The sequence below is a fragment of the Triturus cristatus genome, chromosome 12 (assembly GCF_964204655.1).
Source record: "Triturus cristatus chromosome 12, aTriCri1.1, whole genome shotgun sequence".
Lineage (NCBI taxonomy): Eukaryota > Metazoa > Chordata > Amphibia > Caudata > Salamandridae > Triturus > Triturus cristatus.
In genome coordinates this window covers 535370038-535393041 of record NC_140595.1, presented here as the reverse complement: position 1 = coordinate 535393041, position 23004 = coordinate 535370038, and the positions used below count along the sequence as shown (strand labels likewise).

At 44.7% G+C, this 23004-nt stretch overlaps 1 protein-coding gene across 1 annotated transcript in view; it reads left to right on the top strand.

Annotated features, from left to right (window-relative positions):
• TRADD (TNFRSF1A associated via death domain) overlaps window positions 1-23004 on the top strand; it is a 138847-nt gene that overhangs the window by 102919 nt on the left and 12924 nt on the right. The window contains exons 4-5 of the mRNA XM_085638244.1: window positions 15352-15632; window positions 21494-21686. Of these exons, the coding sequence (XP_085494370.1) occupies window positions 15352-15632; window positions 21494-21686 (474 nt within the window). The remainder of the gene's footprint in view (window positions 1-15351; window positions 15633-21493; window positions 21687-23004) is intronic.

The window sequence follows — 23004 nt, the reverse complement described above, 5'->3', positions numbered from 1 at the left end:
CTGAGTTATATGAGTCACGGCAGTTGGTGGTAGTCCCGGTGATCCCTCACAACCCTTCCCCCCTCAAAGCGCCCTTGGTCCCTGCAACCCTACTTACCTTTGTGTCCCTGTGTATCTCTTCCCTGGGTCACGGACGGACGAGGAGACGGTCCCTACGGCAGAACCGGACGGAGAGAAGGTCTCTACAGAGGAACCCTTGATCCGAACTTCGACACCTCGAGAAACATACATCGTCCAGAACACTACCGACAAAAGACAAGAAAGGCGTTGTTAAACCAATAAAGCCCGATTCTCCACCTCCTAAGTGAGTTCCTGTGTTTGTATACTAGGAGAACCACCTCCCCCACCATATCGTCCCTCACAAACTACTGAACGGATTTACACCAAATCACATAAATCATGCTTTCTGGACCAACATCAAGCTTTCTGACAAATTTGGTGTAATGATGTTCAGTGGTTCGGGCTGTAGTCGTGCTCAAAAAATGAATAATCCCCATAGACATAACATGGCGAAAATGCGTTTTGGGATCCCCCTTTTTGCTCGGCCTGCTTGACGGATCACCCCGAAACTTTCAACACAGCAGCTGAATCAAAATGAGGGTGTTTTCTGAAAATGTTGTAAAGATTTGTCAAGCGGCGCCAAAGTTATTGGCAATACAAAAAAACGCTTTTCCTATGGAAACTTTGGTTCTAACTATAACTACCTACGGACGACTCACAGTAGGATGGATGCATGGATGGATGTGTATATGTATGTATGTATATATCTATCTTGCTCGTAGGTAAACTTTGACATCCAAAGCAGGAACGGACACCACTTCTAGTTCATATAATGAGTTCTTTATTCCCTTTTCATTCAGCTTCAATGTGTCGGGCTAATGCTGTTCCTCCATGACTCGTTTCGACCGCTAACTCGGTCTTGATTATATTTTATATATATATATATATATATCCAACACAAGAGACAGCCTAATGAGGAGACGCCACACAGCAAAAGGTTGATTGCCTTTAATGGGAGGAAAGTTCATTGCGAAAGTGGCAAAACCTTCTCAGTTCATATAGAGCCCAACGCGTTTCGAGCACTCCTGTGCTCTTGATCACGGGCAAGAAATGCAGCAAACACCACAGCAATGAAAGGAACCCTTGATAAGTTGCAATAAGTCACGCCCAGATAGGCGTATGCCTCTAGCATGCTGGTACTTGATGTTCTCTTTCAGCATATACTCACAGTGGATGCCGTGGTGAATCGCCCAATATTGCAAAGTGTTACCCCAGTGGGTTGAGTACAGTCTGCCATATTCACCAACTATTCAATTTTACTTCACTCGCACCGGCCCCTTTGCTCCTCGGCGCTCGAGACTTCAAAGCGCCCGGTCCTCATCACTCGAGGCAGGGCGTCTCCGCGACCTAGGCTAGGCCGCTAAATATCCAACACAAGAGACAGCCTAATGAGGAGACGCCACACAGCAAAAGGTTGATTGCCTTTAATGGGAGGAAAGTTCATTGCGAAAGTGGCAAAACCTTCTCAGTTCATATAGAGCCCAACGCGTTTCGAGCACTCCTGTGCTCTTGATCACGGGCAAGAAATGCAGCAAACACCACAGCAATGAAAGGAACCCTTGATAAGTTGCAATAAGTCACGCCCAGATAGGCGTATGCCTCTAGCATGCTGGTACTTGATGTTCTCTTTCAGCATATACTCACAGTGGATGCCGTGGTGAATCGCCCAATATTGCAAAGTGTTACCCCAGTGGGTTGAGTACAGTCTGCCATATTCACCAACTATTCAATTTTACTTCACTCGCACCGGCCCCTTTGCTCCTCGGCGCTCGAGACTTCAAAGCGCCCGGTCCTCATCACTCGAGGCAGGGCGTCTCCGCGACCTAGGCTAGGCCGCTAAATATCCAACACAAGAGACAGCCTAATGAGGAGACGCCACTCAGCAAAAGGTTGATTGCCTTTAATGGGAGGAAAGTTCATTGCGAAAGTGGCAAAACCTTCTCAGTTCATATAGAGCCCAACGCGTTTCGAGCCGAGGAGCAAAGGGGCCGGTGCGAGTGAAGTAAAATTGAATAGTTGGTGAATATGGCAGACTGTACTCAACCCACTGGGGTAACACTTTGCAATATTGGGCGATTCACCACGGCATCCACTGTGAGTATATGCTGAAAGAGAACATCAAGTACCAGCATGCTAGAGGCATACGCCTATCTGGGCGTGACTTATTGCAACTTATCAAGGGTTCCTTTCATTGCTGTGGTGTTTGCTGCATTTCTTGCCCGCGATCAAGAGCACAGGAGTGCTCGAAACGCGTTGGGCTCTATATGAACTGAGAAGGTTTTGCCACTTTCGCAATGAACTTTCCTCCCATTAAAGGCAATCAACCTTTTGCTGTGTGGCGTCTCCTCATTAGGCTGTCTCTTGTGTTGGATATTTAGCGGCCTAGCCTAGGTCGCGGAGACGCCCTGCCTCGAGTGATGAGGACCGGGCGCTTTGAAGTCTCGAGCGCCGAGGAGCAAAGGGGCCGGTGCGAGTGAAGTAAAATTGAATAGTTGGTGAATATGGCAGACTGTACTCAACCCACTGGGGTAACACTTTGCAATATTGGGCGATTCACCACGGCATCCACTGTGAGTATATGCTGAAAGAGAACATCAAGTACCAGCATGCTAGAGGCATACGCCTATCTGGGCGTGACTTATTGCAACTTATCAAGGGTTCCTTTCATTGCTGTGGTGTTTGCTGCATTTCTTGCCCGTGATCAAGAGCACAGGAGTGCTCGAAACGCGTTGGGCTCTATATGAACTGAGAAGGTTTTGCCACTTTCGCAATGAACTTTCCTCCCATTAAAGGCAATCAACCTTTTGCTGTGTGGCGTCTCCTCATTAGGCTGTCTCTTGTGTTGGATATTTAGCGGCCTAGCCTAGGTCGCGGAGACGCCCTGCCTCGAGTGATGAGGACCGGGCGCTTTGAAGTCTCGAGCGCCGAGGAGCAAAGGGGCCGGTGCGAGTGAAGTAAAATTGAATAGTTGGTGAATATGGCAGACTGTACTCAACCCACTGGGGTAACACTTTGCAATATTGGGCGATTCACCACGGCATCCACTGTGAGTATATGCTGAAAGAGAACATCAAGTACCAGCATGCTAGAGGCATACGCCTATCTGGGCGTGACTTATTGCAACTTATCAAGGGTTCCTTTCATTGCTGTGGTGTTTGCTGCATTTCTTGCCCGTGATCAAGAGCACAGGAGTGCTCGAAACGCGTTGGGCTCTATATGAACTGAGAAGGTTTTGCCACTTTCGCAATGAACTTTCCTCCCATTAAAGGCAATCAACCTTTTGCTGTGTGGCGTCTCCTCATTAGGCTGTCTCTTGTGTTGGATATTTAGCGGCCTAGCCTAGGTCGCGGAGACGCCCTGCCTCGAGTGATGAGGACCGGGCGCTTTGAAGTCTCGAGCGCCGAGGAGCAAAGGGGCCGGTGCGAGTGAAGTAAAATTGAATAGTTGGTGAATATGGCAGACTGTACTCAACCCACTGGGGTAACACTTTGCAATATTGGGCGATTCACCACGGCATCCACTGTGAGTATATGCTGAAAGAGAACATCAAGTACCAGCATGCTAGAGGCATACGCCTATCTGGGCGTAACTTATTGCAACTTATCAAGGGTTCCTTTCATTGCTGTGGTGTTTGCTGCATTTCTTGCCCGTGATCAAGAGCACAGGAGTGCTCGAAACGCGTTGGGCTCTATATGAACTGAGAAGGTTTTGCCACTTTCGCAATGAACTTTCCTCCCATTAAAGGCAATCAACCTTTTGCTGTGTGGCGTCTCCTCATTAGGCTGTCTCTTGTGTTGGATATTTAGCGGCCTAGCCTAGGTCGCGGAGACGCCCTGCCTCGAGTGATGAGGACCGGGCGCTTTGAAGTCTCGAGCGCCGAGGAGCAAAGGGGCCGGTGCGAGTGAAGTAAAATTGAATAGTTGGTGAATATGGCAGACTGTACTCAACCCACTGGGGTAACACTTTGCAATATTGGGCGATTCACCACGGCATCCACTGTGAGTATATGCTGAAAGAGAACATCAAGTACCAGCATGCTAGAGGCATACGCCTATCTGGGCGTGACTTATTGCAACTTATCAAGGGTTCCTTTCATTGCTGTGGTGTTTGCTGCATTTCTTGCCCGTGATCAAGAGCACAGGAGTGCTCGAAACGCGTTGGGCTCTATATGAACTGAGAAGGTTTTGCCACTTTCGCAATGAACTTTCCTCCCATTAAAGGCAATCAACCTTTTGCTGTGTGGCGTCTCCTCATTAGGCTGTCTCTTGTGTTGGATATTTAGCGGCCTAGCCTAGGTCGCGGAGACGCCCTGCCTCGAGTGATGAGGACCGGGCGCTTTGAAGTCTCGAGCGCCGAGGAGCAAAGGGGCCGGTGCGAGTGAAGTAAAATTGAATAGTTGGTGAATATGGCAGACTGTACTCAACCCACTGGGGTAACACTTTGCAATATTGGGCGATTCACCACGGCATCCACTGTGAGTATATGCTGAAAGAGAACATCAAGTACCAGCATGCTAGAGGCATACGCCTATCTGGGCGTGACTTATTGCAACTTATCAAGGGTTCCTTTCATTGCTGTGGTGTTTGCTCCATTTCTTGCCCGTGATCAAGAGCACAGGAGTGCTCGAAACGCGTTGGGCTCTATATGAACTGAGAAGGTTTTGCCACTTTCGCAATGAACTTTCCTCCCATTAAAGGCAATCAACCTTTTGCTGTGTGGCGTCTCCTCATTAGGCTGTCTCTTGTGTTGGATATTTAGCGGCCTAGCCCAGGTCGCGGAGACGCCCTGCCTCGAGTGATGAGGAACGGGCGCTTTGAAGTCTCGAGCGCCGAGGAGCAAAGGGGCCGGTGCGAGTGAAGTAAAATTGAATAGTTGGTGAATATGGCAGACTGTACTCAACCCACTGGGGTAACACTTTGCAATATTGGGCGATTCACCACGGCATCCACTGTGAGTATATGCTGAAAGAGGACATCAAGTACCAGCATGCTAGAGGCATACGCCTATCTGGGCGTGACTTATTGCAACTTATCAAGGGTTCCTTTCATTGCTGTGGTGTTTGCTGCATTTCTTGCCCGTGATCAAGAGCACAGGAGTGCTCGAAACGCGTTGGGCTCTATATGAACTGAGAAGGTTTTGCCACTTTCGCAATGAACTTTCCTCCCATTAAAGGCAATCAACCTTTTGCTGTGTGGCGTCTCCTCATTAGGCTGTCTCTTGTGTTGGATATTTAGCGGCCTAGCCTAGGTCGCGGAGACGCCCTGCCTCGAGTGATGAGGACCGGGCGCTTTGAAGTCTCGAGCGCCGAGGAGCAAAGGGGCCGGTGCGAGTGAAGTAAAATTGAATAGTTGGTGAATATGGCAGACTGTACTCAACCCACTGGGGTAACACTTTGCAATATTGGGCGATTCACCACGGCATCCACTGTGAGTATATGCTGAAAGAGAACATCAAGTACCAGCATGCTAGAGGCATACGCCTATCTGGGCGTGACTTATTGCAACTTATCAAGGGTTCCTTTCATTGCTGTGGTGTTTGCTGCATTTCTTGCCCGCGATCAAGAGCACAGGAGTGCTCGAAACGCGTTGGGCTCTATATGAACTGAGAAGGTTTTGCCACTTTCGCAATGAACTTTCCTCCCATTAAAGGCAATCAACCTTTTGCTGTGTGGCGTCTCCTCATTAGGCTGTCTCTTGTGTTGGATATTTAGCGGCCTAGCCTAGGTCGCGGAGACGCCCTGCCTCGAGTGATGAGGACCGGGCGCTTTGAAGTCTCGAGCGCCGAGGAGCAAAGGGGCCGGTGCGAGTGAAGTAAAATTGAATAGTTGGTGAATATGGCAGACTGTACTCAACCCACTGGGGTAACACTTTGCAATATTGGGCGATTCACCACGGCATCCACTGTGAGTATATGCTGAAAGAGAACATCAAGTACCAGCATGCTAGAGGCATACGCCTATCTGGGCGTGACTTATTGCAACTTATCAAGGGTTCCTTTCATTGCTGTGGTGTTTGCTGCATTTCTTGCCCGTGATCAAGAGCACAGGAGTGCTCGAAACGCGTTGGGCTCTATATGAACTGAGAAGGTTTTGCCACTTTCGCAATGAACTTTCCTCCCATTAAAGGCAATCAACCTTTTGCTGTGTGGCGTCTCCTCATTAGGCTGTCTCTTGTGTTGGATATTTAGCGGCCTAGCCTAGGTCGCGGAGACGCCCTGCCTCGAGTGATGAGGACCGGGCGCTTTGAAGTCTCGAGCGCCGAGGAGCAAAGGGGCCGGTGCGAGTGAAGTAAAATTGAATAGTTGGTGAATATGGCAGACTGTACTCAACCCACTGGGGTAACACTTTGCAATATTGGGCGATTCACCACGGCATCCACTGTGAGTATATGCTGAAAGAGAACATCAAGTACCAGCATGCTAGAGGCATACGCCTATCTGGGCGTGACTTATTGCAACTTATCAAGGGTTCCTTTCATTGCTGTGGTGTTTGCTGCATTTCTTGCCCGTGATCAAGAGCACAGGAGTGCTCGAAACGCGTTGGGCTCTATATGAACTGAGAAGGTTTTGCCACTTTCGCAATGAACTTTCCTCCCATTAAAGGCAATCAACCTTTTGCTGTGTGGCGTCTCCTCATTAGGCTGTCTCTTGTGTTGGATATATATATATATATATATTTATATCCTACTGGGAGTCACCAGTAGGTAGTTATAGTTAGGACCTTGTTTCTGGTCAAAAAGCATTTTTTCTTTTGCCAATATCTTTGGCGCCGTTTGATAAATCTTCGCAAAAGTTTCAAAGCTAATGGCCCACCGACTTTAGCTGTTGTGCTGAAAGTTTCAGGGTGATTCGTCAAGCGGAGGCCGAAAAAAAGGGAAATCCCAAAACGCTTTTTCTCCATGTTAATTTCTATCGGAAGCTTTAGACACGGCTACATCCCGAACTGCTGAACGGAATTACACCAAATTTGGCAAAAAGGTAGCTCCTGATATAGATATAGATATATTATCTACTGGCGGTCGCCAGTAGATAGTTATAGTTAGGACCGTGTTTCCATAGGAAATCTCAAAATTCTATTTTGAATAACTTTGGCGCCGGTTGACGAATCCTCGCGAATTTTTCAAAACTAATGGGGCGCTCCGCTCAGCTCCTACCCTGAAAGTCTCGGGGAGATTCGTCAAGCGGGGGCCGAGAAAAAAGGGGGGTCCCAAAACGCGTTTTCCCCATGCATTTTCCCATAGGACCTTTAGTCGAAGGTACAGCCCGAACGGCTGAACAGAATTACTTGAAATTTGGCAAAGAGGTAGTCCTCAGGTCAGGGATGTGCCTTTTGCATATATGGAGTCAATCTGTTCAGTATTTCCTGAGAAAATTGCAGTTAAAGTACATAAATATCTATAGCCGCGCACCCTAACGTGCGCAAGCGTAATTCTGGAAGTGTCGGCCGCCATTTTGTTTGTTTTGAGTGCGAGAGTGAAAAAGGAAGGTGGCGAACGTGAAAAGGGGGCAGGGTAGAGAGTTCCTGACCCCCTAGCCTTTGTCAGGGGGTCCCTGAAGGACCACGAAGGCAGAATTTTTTTTAAATTTTTTTTTAAAAAAAAATCGCGGGGTGCGCGCACAGTGCGCGCACCGTGAAAAACCATAAAAAAATATATATATACGTAGTTTATTGTAAAATAAATATATAAAAAATATAATAATAAATATATAACTTAGCATTTAAAAAATCGTACAAATTCACTGAAAAAAACATAGGTTTCACACACGTTATAGTTGGGAATTAGCATTTAAAAAACCTTGCAAATTCACTTAAATAACCATAGGTTTCACACATGTTATAGTTAGGTGGACATTTCACTCGTAAAAAAACAATGAAATTCCCCCGTTATAGTTAGTTCAGATAACTATAACTCGCGCGACCGCCACTCTATCAAAAGGATGATGTCATCAGTGATTTCATGAGTGATGCCACTGACCATGTCATGAGTGATGTAATATGTGACATCGTGAGTAGTGGATTGCGGGCGCGCGAGTTATAGTTATCTGAACTAACTATAACGGGGGAATTTCATTGGTTTTTTACGAGTGAAATGTCCACCTAACTATAACATGTGTGAAACCTATGGTTTTTAAAGTGAATTTGCAAGGTTTTTTAAATGCTAATTCCTAACTATAACGTGTGTGAAACCTATGGTTTTTTCAGTGAATATATATATATATGTATATCCACAACAGTCCCACTGCACAAATTGGTCCGACACATGCTCAGAGGCTTAAGTAGAGATTTATTGCTCTTCATGCTTAGGTCACAAGTCCTGCAAAATGCGGCGAAACGCTGGGCAGACACGTTTCAGCATGACGGCTTTCCTCAGTGCCCGCTTCATAAATAATGTTGTTTCACTTGGGGGCTCGTTATTAAAGACTCAATTAATGTTCGCTCATTGGAGCAAACAATATGGCCCGCCCTCCACAACTTCCAGCCATGTCAGTCCTGCGTTGATCCATGCCGGCTTTTCTATATAAATATATATAATCACGAAATGTAAGAAATAATAAAAGTCAATCCACTTTGTCCTTAACGGCAAGTTTAGTACTGATCCATCAAGTGGGTAACAAGGGAATGAAAGGGGGAGGGGGAGGATGTAGAATTGTGATTTCCCATTTTAATTACCTTAAGGTTCTTTGCTCTTCAATACAGAAAGAAACAACTGAACAGAATTACTCCTCACTTGCCACAAGATGGTAGTTTGGTGTAAATTTTCTTAGTAGTTTTAGAGAAATCAGCATTTAAAGAGGTTCTCAGACATGAAGAAGTTACATTTTAGAGGTCTGTTAACAGTGGGGAAGCTGTATTTTTAACTTGCCCATAACTTTAGTACTGTTCGATGAATTTGTGTGATACTAAGCAGATACTTAGCATGGTCAGCTTACTCTTTTCTGTTTTAAATTTGTGCAGATGTGCCAAGAGGGCGAACCTTTAAAAGGGGTTCAAAATAAGTTCATTTGCTAATAACTAAAGCATAATTTGACGAATCTGCATTCAATTGTGAAGATACTTAGCAGGTTTATTCTTCTGTGGGTATGACCAGTTTCATGTAGATCCATCGGGGGACGTGCACATTTTAATGGGGTGGAGATTTCATGTGGGAATAATTTTGGTGCTTTATATCAATCGGCATGAAATTTGGCAGGCTCTTAGCATGCTAAGCCCAATACAGGAATCTTGGGTTTCATGTAGATTCCAAATGGAAGGAGCAGTTTCCATTTTTACTCCCATAACCTTTGTCGTACACTACAGAAAGGAATCTTAAAGGAAATCATAGCAATTTTTAATGAAAGTAAACCTTTACTCTGAGAAATGTTGAGGCTTGGTATGTAGTAAATCTGTTCAGTGGTTTTCAAGAAATTAGCATCACCATAATGTGTCATGGGCTTGAAGGGGTTAAAAGATAGAGATAGCTTGCCCGCTAGTATGTGGACAGTCCTCAAACTTGGGTTTGCAGACTTTCCATTGAATTACATTTAAAAATAAAAGCCACCATTGAACAGAGAAGATTTTAGCTCCTGTTGTCCCTGAGCCTTCAGTACCAAAGTTTGGTCTTCAAACCCATTAAAACCGGGCCCATAAACAAAATATCCGATGAACCTACAGGTAAGATCATATAGCCAGCCTGTGCTAGTCATGTTTGAAGGCCTGGTGCATCCGGGGTGATAGTCTGTGGCAGATTAGCTACTTATTGGCAAATGAACACTTTTGATTCCTACACTTTTGATTCCTCCTTCTCTGCCCCCTATACTATGGGTTTGTATGATGCTCCATACACTAAGGATAATGGAAACATGCTACTGTCCTTCTACATTTTATACCAGTGTCCATGATACAGAACCAAAGATATTAGCAAATAAAATATTTGTTGACTTCTGCTTGAATTTTGCCCCTTCACGAGATTCCTGCACTGGGTCATCTTGCTAGCAGCCTGTCAAATATCATGCTGATTCATTAATCACCAACAAATGGATTCGCAAATGATCCTTTTTTTGATCTCTCCTATTGAACTCTGCCCCTTCTTGATGGATTTGCTTGAAACTCAATCTAGTAAGAGTGAGCTGAACAGGATAAAGAGCTGCCAAAGGTCATGCAGGTATTGGCTAATACCAGACCTGAAAGCATTCCTTTCTTCCTATAAAACTGAGAAGCATTGTATAATAAATGCGATTGTCTCCTTTACGTTCCTGCCAACCATATATTATGGGGAGCTCACGTTTTGTCTGTAGGTCTGTCTGTACTCCTGCAAGTCAATGCGGACCGAAGCCTTGTATATTTCTTTCTTTGTTCAGAAAGGGATAGATCCCAAGAGGTTGGGATTTGTGTAACCTGGAATGTAAGAATGTAGTGCGAGAGAAGCATGCCTCATTATGCTACACAATAAATAGCCCATTTCAAAAGATTTTGGTTGGAGTTGTCGTTTCACAATTAACATTTCTTTACCCCAAACCTGCCTCTGATCTATTGTCTCTAGTGCATTAACAATGGCTAATACCCATGAATTTGTTTTTAAACTTTAAAATTCCTGAATTCAAGGAGTCATTTTCCAAATTTCTGCACTGGAGCCAAAAGGGCAACAAGCTGACCTGTAGGTTACATAATGTCACAAAAGACCAAAGTCAGACCGTATGTGGGTCAGTTAAGAGTGAAGAAAATTTTAAAAGTGTACCAAAGATATTACTTTGCATTGCATCGAGGAAGGGGTTGGGGGGAGGTCTAAACTATGCATGCTTCAGTACTCACAGGTGTATGTGGGAGCAAGTGACAAAAGTACTATTCAGAATCCAGATTCCCTTGAGGCTGACAGAGATTGTTCGCACTGCATAGCCCTTATTGCCTGGGCAGCCCCATCCACTCTGGTTAGTGAAGGCATGTTGCCTTTCTTTTCCTGAGAACTTCCAAACAGTACTTTTATTACTTGTTCCCACATACACATGTGAGTACTGAATTGGGTGGATTATTTTATGCCTGACTTGTTATACGATTATAGCTGAAGAGACCCCTACCCACTCAGGATAGAGGACAAATTCCCTTACATCTCAGAGCCAAATTGGTACTCTAAGCTCCGGTTTTCACTGATTTTTGCGAGCTTATACACAGCTGGAAAGCAGACATATCCATTAGTTCACTGCTCACCTCTGAAGCCCTGATTGACCTAAAATTCTGGCTGCAGGCCACATTGTTTTCTGAGTCCCACTTACGTTATTAATGATCTTTGCCTGCAGCTTGTAAGTAGCTGTGCTTATTACGCTGCCTGTTGACACTATTCTTTACTCATGGGTTGGTGATCAGCACACTAAGAAATGTATCTACCCACAACATATCCCTAAAGTTATCACAGTCCTGATGATGACCTTTTGACTTGGATAATAGGTTGAAACGCCATCAATATCACTACAAACGGGCTCCTTTACCGAATTTAGCAATGTTGCTGTGGAAACAGATTGAACACAATACACAGTGCATGGGTTTTAGCTGTTTCTTGGTCGTTTGTATTTATGTTTATACAATTCTGTAAGTTGCTGCTATTCTCTGTCTTGTGTACACATGGGGGGGCACTGCACACTTTATTATTGGTAATATGTGTGGAACTTTTGCTTTACTATTATGAGCTTCTGAAGTATATTAAAAATGTCATTCTGGAGGGGAGGAGCCAAGATGGCGACCGGGACGGCAGCGTAGATTCTCGGCTCCGTGAACCTCCGCATCCCGCACGGATATCCTGTACTAGATCCTCAGTTTGCGCCATGGGATCGTGTTTGTGAATGGGAGAGGCAACCGATTGTGTGACTCCGGGGTCTCTGGCTACTGTACCGCCTGAGAAATCTGCGGATGAACTTTGCGGCCCGTGCAGCCCCGGAGCCGGGACCTCGAGTGGACGCCTTGGCCGGGTGGCAGTTTAACAACAACGGCCTGTGGTGACTGGGTGGAGTCGGTTCACCGGAGCGGTGCTGCCCCCGGCCTGCATCTCGCCGCGGCCGCTCCCGTTGTCAAGCGGATCGAGGGCATGCCCGGGGGTGCAGTTCTCAGATTCTTCGGTGTATGCCCCTGCCTTTGACGGTGAGCTGCCCGGACGCCGCCCCTAGCTCGCCCTGATCCTTGCGGACTGCTCCCGGATTTTCGCGGCTGCTGGTCCTTGGTGGAGACGACTGTTGCCCGAGTCCACGCAAAGGCTGAATTTGTACCTGCCCCCGGACCCCTGTCTCCAGCGACGTGGACCTCGGGGTGCTTGTCCTTGGGTCCCGGCCCCGATACGAGTCGGGCCTCCCCGGCGGCCATCTTGTTGCGATGCAGCCTACTATCCTGTCCACCGGGTCGCAGCAGGATTGGGAGTGTGTGACTTTTGGGAGTGTGGCAGAGCGACCGCGGAGAGCAGAGCTGGGGTACGGCGACCTCCTTGAGGCCCTCGGCGCCCTTCATTTCTCCTTGGCTCGCGGCATCGGGGTCCTGGGGAGTAAGATCGATGGTGTGGCATCAGCGTTGGGACAATGGCGGCATGCCGGTCCACAATTACACAGGGACTTCCCACACCGCACACAGGAGGATATTGTCGCGGCCACCCCTGCGATTAGTGCGCAGCCGGACACTCCGGACAGTATGCTACCGTATGATCGGCTGACTGAGGGTTTGATCTGTTCCGGAGGTAGTGGTTCCGAGTGGAAGGTGGTGGCCTCGTCCCGTGCACGACCTCCGGTGATCCAGGGACATTACCAGCAATATCTGTCTACTTTGGATGATTCAGCCTTCCCGGACCTTGTGTGCATTGCAGATCCTGGGGCAGCACTGGGAAAGACGTCCCTCCGAGATGCGGACTGTGTTGGTGTTCTGGGACTTCCACCCCGCCTGTGTGCGTCGCTTCCCGGTTGTTTTTGGACATCCCTGTACCTTGGAGCATCGGACATGGCGCTGGGTCGAGGGGTAGGCATGGGCAGCATCGCCAAGAGTGGTCAGGGATGAGGCTGATCCCTCGGGGTGGTCATCCGGTAGACGGGCGGACTCATGGTTGTGTACTCTCAGGACATAGCTACTAGCATATTCGGTGCATAATGCTCCCCATTCCCCCTTTTGTTATGGTCGATTTGGTGCTACTTATTGTTTGCTGTTGGGAGACCTACTGTGCGGGAGGGAGAAGCCGGGGGTATGTTTTGAAGGCCCTCCTCCAGTTTTGTTATACTTTCTCCACCCCCCGCCTGGTGGGGTTCTTTCTTATTCCTTTTTCCCTGTTTCTTCTATATTTCGGGTCTAGTTCCAGGGCGACAGGCACACTGCTGGGGGGAGGGGCCATACTCATTTGCAGAGGTGCAGGGTGGGGGGTTGGGGGAGGGGACTCTTTCTTTTTCAGTCTTCATCTCTTTTTCCATGGCCTCCTTTCTCTTCTCCGTTTCTTCTTCTTTCTCTTTTCTGGGATCAGCGTGGTACGCCTCTTTTGCTGTGAACCGTTGTCTCTCCGTGTGTGCCACAGTTTCCGGGGTGTTCTCTGGGCGTTAGGTATGGGGGCCTGCAGGCGCAACTGTTTTTGATATTCTTCCCCATCCGGACTTTCCAGTGTTTGCGCCATTGATTCAATAGATTGCTGTTTATTGCTAACGTCTATCATGCGGCCTGCCCTTTATCACTGTTGGGAAATTGTTTGGCACCTGATCCTACTGTATTGTTCCATTATAAAATGAAAAACCCTTTTTTCCTGGTGTCCTACCTACGCGGCTCCCGGGCCGGACTATCTTAACATGAAGATTTTGCTTACCGAGGTGCCGCATGTGCTTATATTTGACCTTATTGCTCTGATTGCTTAGCGGCCGGCCCTGGGGGGTTGTAGGCCCATACTTGTCAATGATCGAAAATGTCAATAAAGGTTTTTCAAAAAAAAAAAAAAAAAAAATGTCATTCTGCTGACAGAGACTAGTATCTCATTGGCGATGATGGTTTGGCAATATATTGTGCAATTGTATATGCACTGAAAAGAAAGAATTTTGTCTAAATGAGTCCCTAGTGAGCCACTGTTTTTTTACTAATATTTGTGTATACCCAGGTTCTCCTCGGTCGGATTGGATAGCTTTTGTATTACCTATATATTGATAAGGAGTTAGGCACCGTGATGCCACAATGAGAGTATCTTAGCATTGCACTGCCAAGTTCTGCGGGGATCAGTACAATCTAAAGAACATCAATACAAAATCCAAAGAATAAACCTAACATAAAAGGTGGACACGCCCATGATGAGCCACTTGAGAGCAGCAGTGTGCTTAGCCTTGATACAAGAACCTCCCACCCCTACATCTGATGGAACGTTTCTGCAGGTTGACTCTGGAGGTTTTTGAAAGTGTGGAGCCTCAGTGCATTGCTTTCTGGGAACTGTAGTTTCATGATGGACGATCCCAACATCAGGAATGTTGAAGAGCGTAGCTTTCAACTCTGCATTTTCTAGTGACTGAGGTCAATGTGTTGTTGGATCTGTAGATTCTAGCATGATGCTCACAGCAGCAGAAAGGTCAGAAGGAGCGGATTTAAGCTGCAGGTTTTAAAGTACGGGACAAAGTGCATTATGGGAATACTGAATAACTCTAAAAAATTGCAAGATCTGTTCAGAGCAATTACCTTAATCTTAAGTGAGTGGGAAACATTTACGATTTGCTCGCTTCATGTGGCTAAAGCTATGGATCCTGACACTTTTCCTGTGCAGTTGGTGGCTTGAAAGCCTATTAAGGATTTCCTGTTAAATTCAGAAGAGAGGAAAGGACCCTGGTGGTTTTCCAGCCACCACAGTTGTTTGATCCCTTGTTATTTAGCAGGTAAGTTCCCACTTCCTCCTCTAGTTTCGAATGTATTTGCGTTGTCAGAAGGTCACTGTTTGAGGACGGATCTGCACTGCATCAGGTAAATACCCTTTCTCACTCCTAGCACACTGCTGTGACCCTGATCCTGTCACAGGACACTCATAGCTCATCAGTGGAACATGTAAATGTCTTTGAGGTGCAGGGTGAGCTACCCCGTCTCACCAGTCAATGTACTTGTAATCTGTATGTGAATTTTGTAGATGATATGGAATGATTGTTCTACACTGCTTTCTCACGAGTTCAACACAGCATATTTCTGTTGTATATTTGGTAGGGTTGCATTACAATGTTTCTAGCAGAGCTTGGTAAATATAGCTCTTGGTCATAAAAGGGATCTGATTGAAAAGTTCAAAGGTGTTTGCTAACCTCTAGACATGTGTTTTATATTTACAAGTGTTTAAATCTCTCCAACAGAATCAACAGGAAGTGGGGTCAATTCTCTTTCCATTCTGAAAATTTACTGCAACGATAACCAGCTGATCATCCACGTAAAGTTCTGCAGCCAAGAGGCATGCCGCAGTTTTCTGCAGAGATACCGAGATGGAGTAGTGCAGCAGGTGCTGCAGACTCAGCTACAGGTCACTTTATCCCTGGTAGAGGTGCCCATCCAGACGGAGTTGAAGGTGGGAAGTGAGAATCTGCATGAAATCCTGGACGATGAACAGCGATGTTTACAATACATTAACAAAGAAAAGGTACTCCGCTTTTTAAAACATTAACAACTATATTAAGGGAAAATAGGCATGATGTCAGTAGAAGTTACCAGATGCAGAGTATGGTAACTGAAATTAACATTGAAACTGCATGAAGATAAAGACCTTGGACCTTTCTTTCTGCTTGCATTCTTACCTGCTGCAATTCCACACAATCCTTATGTTCCATATTTACAGCTCACATCCCCACTACTAAAGGTCCACTAAATTCGTAGTGTTCTCTACTTTTGGTGAGAGGGTGTCTTGTGCATTGCCCCAGTTCAGAGTGACATTAGATATGGACAAAACATCAGATTAGGAGGTAATCTCTCTTCTAGACGTCATTTCCTCTTTAGGGCTCTCCCAATATGTGTTTAACTCTTCACATCAAACAGGTCCTATACTTGATCAAATTTTTTCCAACATCAAGGTACATATATCAGAACTTCTTCCATTGGTTTGGTCAGATTATTATCTGATTACATTTAGTTGGCATAAGCTTGTTAATGCTTCACCCACTCTAGTTAAACCCAAGTCGCATCTAGAGCTTATCAGAAAATACAATCATTGGATCACAATTCGAGCTCTGGAAGAGGATATGCCTTAACTCTCTGGAGCAACAGAAGTAGACGTGAATTGTTTGGATGATAGTTAACAAATTGGCACCAGTACCCAAACAGGTCTGTTATAGAACTAAACCATCTGCCCCTTGGTATACGGAGAGCCCCAGAAATGGAAAAAAACACTGTAAACTTTTTGAATGACAGTAGAGAAAGCTACAAGCTTGAGGACAAAAAGACTTACAAGGACAGCATTAAAAAAATATTATTCAGAATTATGCCTAGCTAAAAAAGCCTATTTTGAGGCAAGGATAGTGGATTCTGCCATCAGAGACCATCAGTCCTCGGTTGATTGATGTTATTAACTGGTTTCATATTTTAAAAGTTAAATAACAACTATCCAAGATAGCCTTTCATTAGATTCTTTGGGCACTAACAACCCACCTGAGGTTGCAGGTAGTAGTAAGTCGGCCACCAGAACGGCAACTTTGGCTAATTTTCCCCCTATTTCTTTGGATGAATCTTTAGTAGGCAATAAACACTTCAAATGAGGGTTGCCTTCAGATCCGTGCTCGCCCAGTCTACTTGCAAAGGGGGCACCTTTCATCAATTACCTAGAGAATCAAGTGCTCAATTCCAAATTGGCCACAGGAGTGGGGTTCCTGTACAATGGAAGCTAGCTAAAATTCTACCCTTGCGTAAAAAACCTTCAGCTGACTCGAGTGTTCAGGAAAACTATAGAGCAATATCCTTACTTCCGGCTCTTTCGAACGTTTTGGAGAAATCAACAACTTTCACAATATCTTGAATTTAATGTTCTACTACATTTGAGCCAGTCGGGTTTCAGACCCAATTTCAGTACTGAAACAGCACTTTTAGAGGTTTCTGAGCATATCAAAGACACATTGGATAAGGGGGGGGAAGGCCGTGCTGATCCTGTTAGACCTTTCGACAGCCTTCGATACAGTCCCCCAGTCAAGGCTGTTAGCCCTTCTCCATTCAATTGGAGTCAGCGGTCTAGCCTTAAAGTGACTGGTTTTTTTTTTTTTTTGGAAGGGAGAAGTCTGAAAGGATGGATAACCCATTCTCCATAGAAGCACATGAGGTGTCATCCGGATCCCCCAGAGCTCGGCTCCTAGCCTCACCCTATTCAATGACTGTCTTACGCCCTTCGCCTTGTTAGCTGAGGAGTTAGGGACAAATGTGATTGCTTATGCTGACGACACCCAGCTGTTATTTACCTGTGTTTACCTGTCACTAGTGGAAATGCTGCTGGTAGGCCCAACCTTTTTAGAGCAGAGGTAAAGCCTTCTGATGCCATGTCAACCATGTTTTTTCTGTTAACAACCTTGATAGCGGGCAACAAAAACCCCAATAATATCACCCACACACTGGGAGGAAATCCCCAGTGTAGAAGGGACACTTATTGTTTTATTGTCCAAAAAAACAAATCTAAACTTTGAGAGTTTGTCTTAGGAAAATGCAAATATCCCTTCCAGTCTGCCATGTGGCTATGGTATGGTGGAACAACTGGCATTGTTAGGTTTTGCAAGAACTGATCCTGCCATGTTGGTGGAATAGTTTCAGCAACAAATATTTGGCTGATCTTTTTGCCTAGTTCTCCCCAGTATGTCAAGAGATCACTGTACAAATTCGGGTCTCTGGTAAATCCTGTTCCCCCTTTATATTCCGCATGTGGTAACTAAAGAAGGGGCCTTGCCCTCTCTCAGATTTTATTCTATCTCTATCATCAGAGGTTCCAGCCAGCTGAAAGCATGCCTTGCTTATTTATCCCTCTTGAAAAAGCTGTCTGTTGATCCTACAGTCTTAAATAACTCCCCCCCCCCCCCCCCCCCATATCCTCACCTCTCCTTCCCACTAGAAGTTTAGAAACCGAGGTCATTAAGCAATTGTGTCAGTTTATAGAATCTTCCAACCTACTCAACCTTTATCAGTTTATCAGTTGGGGCTTCAGTCCTTACGTATCACTGAGTGTGCTTTAATATCTGCCTATGAAAAAATTGTATGTTTGTGTTGTTGGTCCTAAGACTCATTAAAGTCTCCAAAGACTTACCTGGACTGTCCGACTCTTCTTCCACCATAGGCTTGACACTGGTAAAAGCACAGGCTTTCACCATGAACTTCCTTTCTGATGCTTCACAAACCCATAATAGTGGAAATGAACTGCGAGGAAGGACGGAATTTTGTTATCAACTATGCAGACGTGCCCTGAGAGAGGTTCAGCACACAGAGATTTCACTCTAAATCAGTTGTAAGGTGAGAGCGTAACTGCACCTGAAACGGCAGCCGCTTGAACCATCAGGAATATATGTGTGCAAACCCTTGCACGGATCAGCCCCAGCACAGCTCTCCTCCAGTGCGGCCCTCACAGTGAAGATCTGAATCTTGTGGTGATGTCAGAAGCAGTGTTACTGATGAAATGCTGCATGATGGGAAATTTGGTTCGGGACCATGCATTCAGCTTCATATCCGACCATATTAAACCTGTAAATCAGTGGATACTGTGGCGTCATTCCTCTCAAACTTGCAGCTGAGGCTATTTATTAAAAGGAGAAAATCAAAAACATTCACACTTAGAAGTTACCCCTTATCCTTATTTGAAATTCCTTTTAACAGGGCAGCGGAAGATATTTCTTAACATGATCTTGTGTTCATTCACCCTCCTAAGGCTACCTCACATTAATTTTGTAAAAGGTCACCAAACTAACTAAAACAACGAGGTAGCATTCAAGTGTTTTAATGCTGGTATAATTTGAATAGCTCTAGTTTTTCTATTAAACCATAGACAAATTAGTTCACATTTTACATTGGATTTTACTCTGTGAAAACCAAGCTTATTCCAGTCACATTTCTCTTTCTTCCCATGGTAGATATGTAAACTAAATAATGTCTGCAGAAAGCGGAGATCCGGTGTCACTGTGGAAATAGTGGTAGAAACTCTTTGACTCTTATCTTGTTGCTACTGGAAAGAAGACAATATCTGCAGCTAGAAAACAAGGGGTTCTCCTGCACAATTTGGGAAATGAATGAAAGAACATCTATGAGAGGTTGGATGTTCTGCTGGAAGGAGGCACAGATGGAGAGCCGAGAGATCTATTTGAGATACCTGTGTTGATGCTCGGGAGACATTTTAGCAGCCAGATCAATTCTTTGCAAGGACTCCAGGAAAAACTGAGTGTAGGGAATTATGTAGCTTGTCTAAGAACACTCACACACACCTGCCTTTAGAACCTTTGCTGATTCTCTAATAATGGATTAATTGATGATGTGCACTAACAGTCTGAATGTTCAGGAGAAACTGTTGCCAGAAATCCTGATCTTATGGAGAATGTGAAAATTGTAGAAGGAATGGTGAACACACAAAATGGGTGCGTGAGATGTATCTGAGTCTTGGTGAAATTATGTTGGAGGTTATGGATGATGGTATAAAAAATAGCTGTGGAAATGGGTTATCCAGAAAATTTGTTTGGAAGGCAGACGATTACAAAGATTACAGAGCGTAAACTTGGAAATGTTATAGATATTCACAATCTCGGACACTCATCTAATAATCCAGGTTGTTTTGCCAAAAACTTCACATGCAGAAGATGTGGAAAGAAAGGCCATTACGCCAGAGTTTCCATTAGTGAAAGGATTCAAAATGTTGAATATCTCCCGGAGGAGGTCAGGAAGATGGTTCTCAGTACAAGGAACGAAGGAAAGGTTCATTCTTAACCTGTTGTCATGCCGAAGTGTGAGATTGTGTTGGATGGTAAGAAAGTAATGGTATTAATAAGTTTGGGTTCTCCATACACTATGATGGGATATAGAAATTCTACTATGGCTCCACTAAGATCTGGAATGAGCTCCCACTTAAGTTTAGATCTCAACTATCTGGCATTCAGAAAAAAAAATCAAAACATGGTTGTTTGTTCATCTTGTCCTTCTTAGACAATTTAGGTGTTTGGGGCACTTTCTAAGTACATCATTCATTCATTCATTCATTCATTCATTCAGAAGCTTCGGATTTCACAAGCAGGCCTTGGCTAGGCCCGCGGAGGTTTTGCCTTCACCCAACCAGGCGCTTGATCTCCAACCAACCAAATGCTTTGTGGGGCCCACAATCCTTATTACACAGTAATAAGCCTGGCATGGATCAGTCAGCACTGTTAGTACAGTTGTGCTGTGCATCAGGAAAGCCCATACCATTTTGAGGGAAGTACACAAAAAGGACAAGTAAAGCATAAAGGCCTCAAACCTCCATGAAGATCAATTAGCAGGATGCAGGAAAGTAATGAAGTTTAGGGATTTATCGCAATATAAATGGAGTGGTAAGAGATGGTTACCTCAATCTTGCCTCTTTGTAATTATGAGATCAAGTTATTAGCCACAGATTTGGCTATTTGCCAGAAGGAGGCATAGCTTAGTTTAATTTGCATGATGTTGAACTGGATCCATGGAATGAGGAATACTTTTAGCAAGTCCTCATTGACCTGCCAACACACGCAGGGGCTTTAAGTTTCATTTTTCCTATTATCAGTATGGGATTTCAGTGCCAACATGCTTAGTATTGTCTTCTATTAATACAAGACTGGCCGAAAAACACCCTGCAGGCATGGGCTCAGTTAAAACTGTGGTGTGTAAATGGAGTTATTAGGTAGCCTAGAAGTGTAGTTTGGCTTTAAACAGGAGGCCTATATTAGCCTAAAATCAGGAGAATCAATTGGTTTGTAAACAGTAGATATCATTCAAGCTCCAGCAGGAAGTGAAGTTTGATCTGAAAGCAGGGTGCATTGTTTGGTCTGGATGCTTAAAATTAAGTTTTGTTCTTGGAGCATTAGGCTTCTTTTGGTCTGGAAGTGAAAGAGATTGCTTGATCAGAAATTGGGTGGTGTGGTTTGGAATAAAAAACGGTGGCCAGTCTTGAAACATGCACTGTATTCAGAAAGCAGGAGTTTCCAGTTTAGTCCTTAAGTAAGAAGCCTAATTTTATTTAGTTACTCTGGTTTTATTTTAGTTTGAAATCGTGGGTCTGGAAACATGAAGTACTGCTCCTTATCCCCAAAATGTGGAATGATAATCTATGGCAGCTAGGTGTTTTGTGATTTACAGGTCAAATGGCTTAGTGTTTTAGGGAGCCACTATTTGTTGGAGCCTCTACCTATAAACTACTGTGGGGGAGCAATGCTGGATTTACAGCACTGTTTTATATTTATTGTGAAATGAGGTCTGTCAAAAGAGATATTTCATAAGGCAGTATGGGAAAAAAACTTTGCAAGTAAATAATGGAAAGTTTATTTGCAGCCGGATCGTCTTCCAGATGAGGAGATTGCAGAGCTGGAAGAATCTCTCCGAACCTTGAACTGCCAGCCTGAGAAGAGCAGAGAGAGTTCACAAAACGAAAGCAATTCTCTCCCTCCCCTGCCCATGCGCTCTCTTTCTGTGGACAGTTCAACGCAACCAAAACCTACGTTTATCTTTCAGGATGAAGAGTTTGGTGAGTGCTACCACTTCTTTACGATTATGGAAGATAGGGCTGGATGGAAAATCATACAGAAAATGGGATAATTAGCTTTTCTTGCTTTTTTCAATTGAAATTCCAAATCAAATGATGTATTTTCCTTTAGATAGTCACTAATCTTGTGTTTCGCATATTGGATTAAAGTTCCAGGTACAGCAGTTTATTAAGAGGTTTTAGTGTGATAAATAGTTTTTAATGGTTTTGCATCCAGTCCTGTCCCTCCTCCCCCCCAGTGTCTGATGACCTCCTTCTTCCTTTAGAATTAGGAAAAGGGAAAGTATTGTCTATCACCAGTTACATTTTTAATTCTAAAACTGGTCTAATTTTATTCTCTTTTAAAATAGTCTTGTGACATTGACATGTCAAATCCTCCATTTGTTATAAGTAACACCCGTAGCTTTGCAATTGGTTGAGCTGCCAATATTTTATTTCAGGAATGGAGTTTTAGAGTTTAACTTCTGTTCCATGTTTCATTGCATTTACCAGTTTGGTGCTGGTAGAAATTAAAAGCCTGATTTAGATTTTGACAGGACTCTCTTCGTCCCTCCGTGGCGGTAGTTACAGGTACTCCGTCGAGCTGACGGAGTCCCACCCACTGTATTTAGATGTGGGCTGGCTGAACCACCGTCTGCATCAACAGACTGTCTTCTGTCACGTAAGCAGCGCACCTCCGTCGACGAGGCGGACTCCTGTGCTGGCTAACAGTACTCCATCACCGTCAGGCTGGCGGGTGGGCGCCAAGCCTATTTAGATTTCCCTGTTGTGCTGGCCTTGTCCTAGTGGCAGGTTCCTGACTGAGTGAGTCCCTGGTGGAGTGGAGACTGGTAAGTACTACTTTATTAATGTGACACTACACATATATGTTGTGTTTGCTTTAAAAACATATGTAGGCAATGTGGTATGCCCCCTTTTTACATATAGCATAGCTCACAAACAAAATCACACACTATTGAATTTAGACCCACAGGCGCCACAAGCACAACACCCACAACCACCACAACCACCACATCAAACAAATATTTGTCAATACAGGTGTGTTCTTTGTACCTTGATTAGTTGTAAAATGAACACTACTGCATGACACATCAGAAAAAAATTGCATGTAAGAGCAATGTAAAAATACCCAAGGCCAAAGCAAATGTTAACACACGATTCATAGTAAGACAAGTGAAAAAATAGCTTACCTTCGATCCCTGCGACAATGGAGTTGATTAGCATTGTGGTCAAGTAGTAACAGCAAAGCAAGGACCTGGACAGTGAGGTTCGACACAGTAACAGATGTGGAAACCAGAAA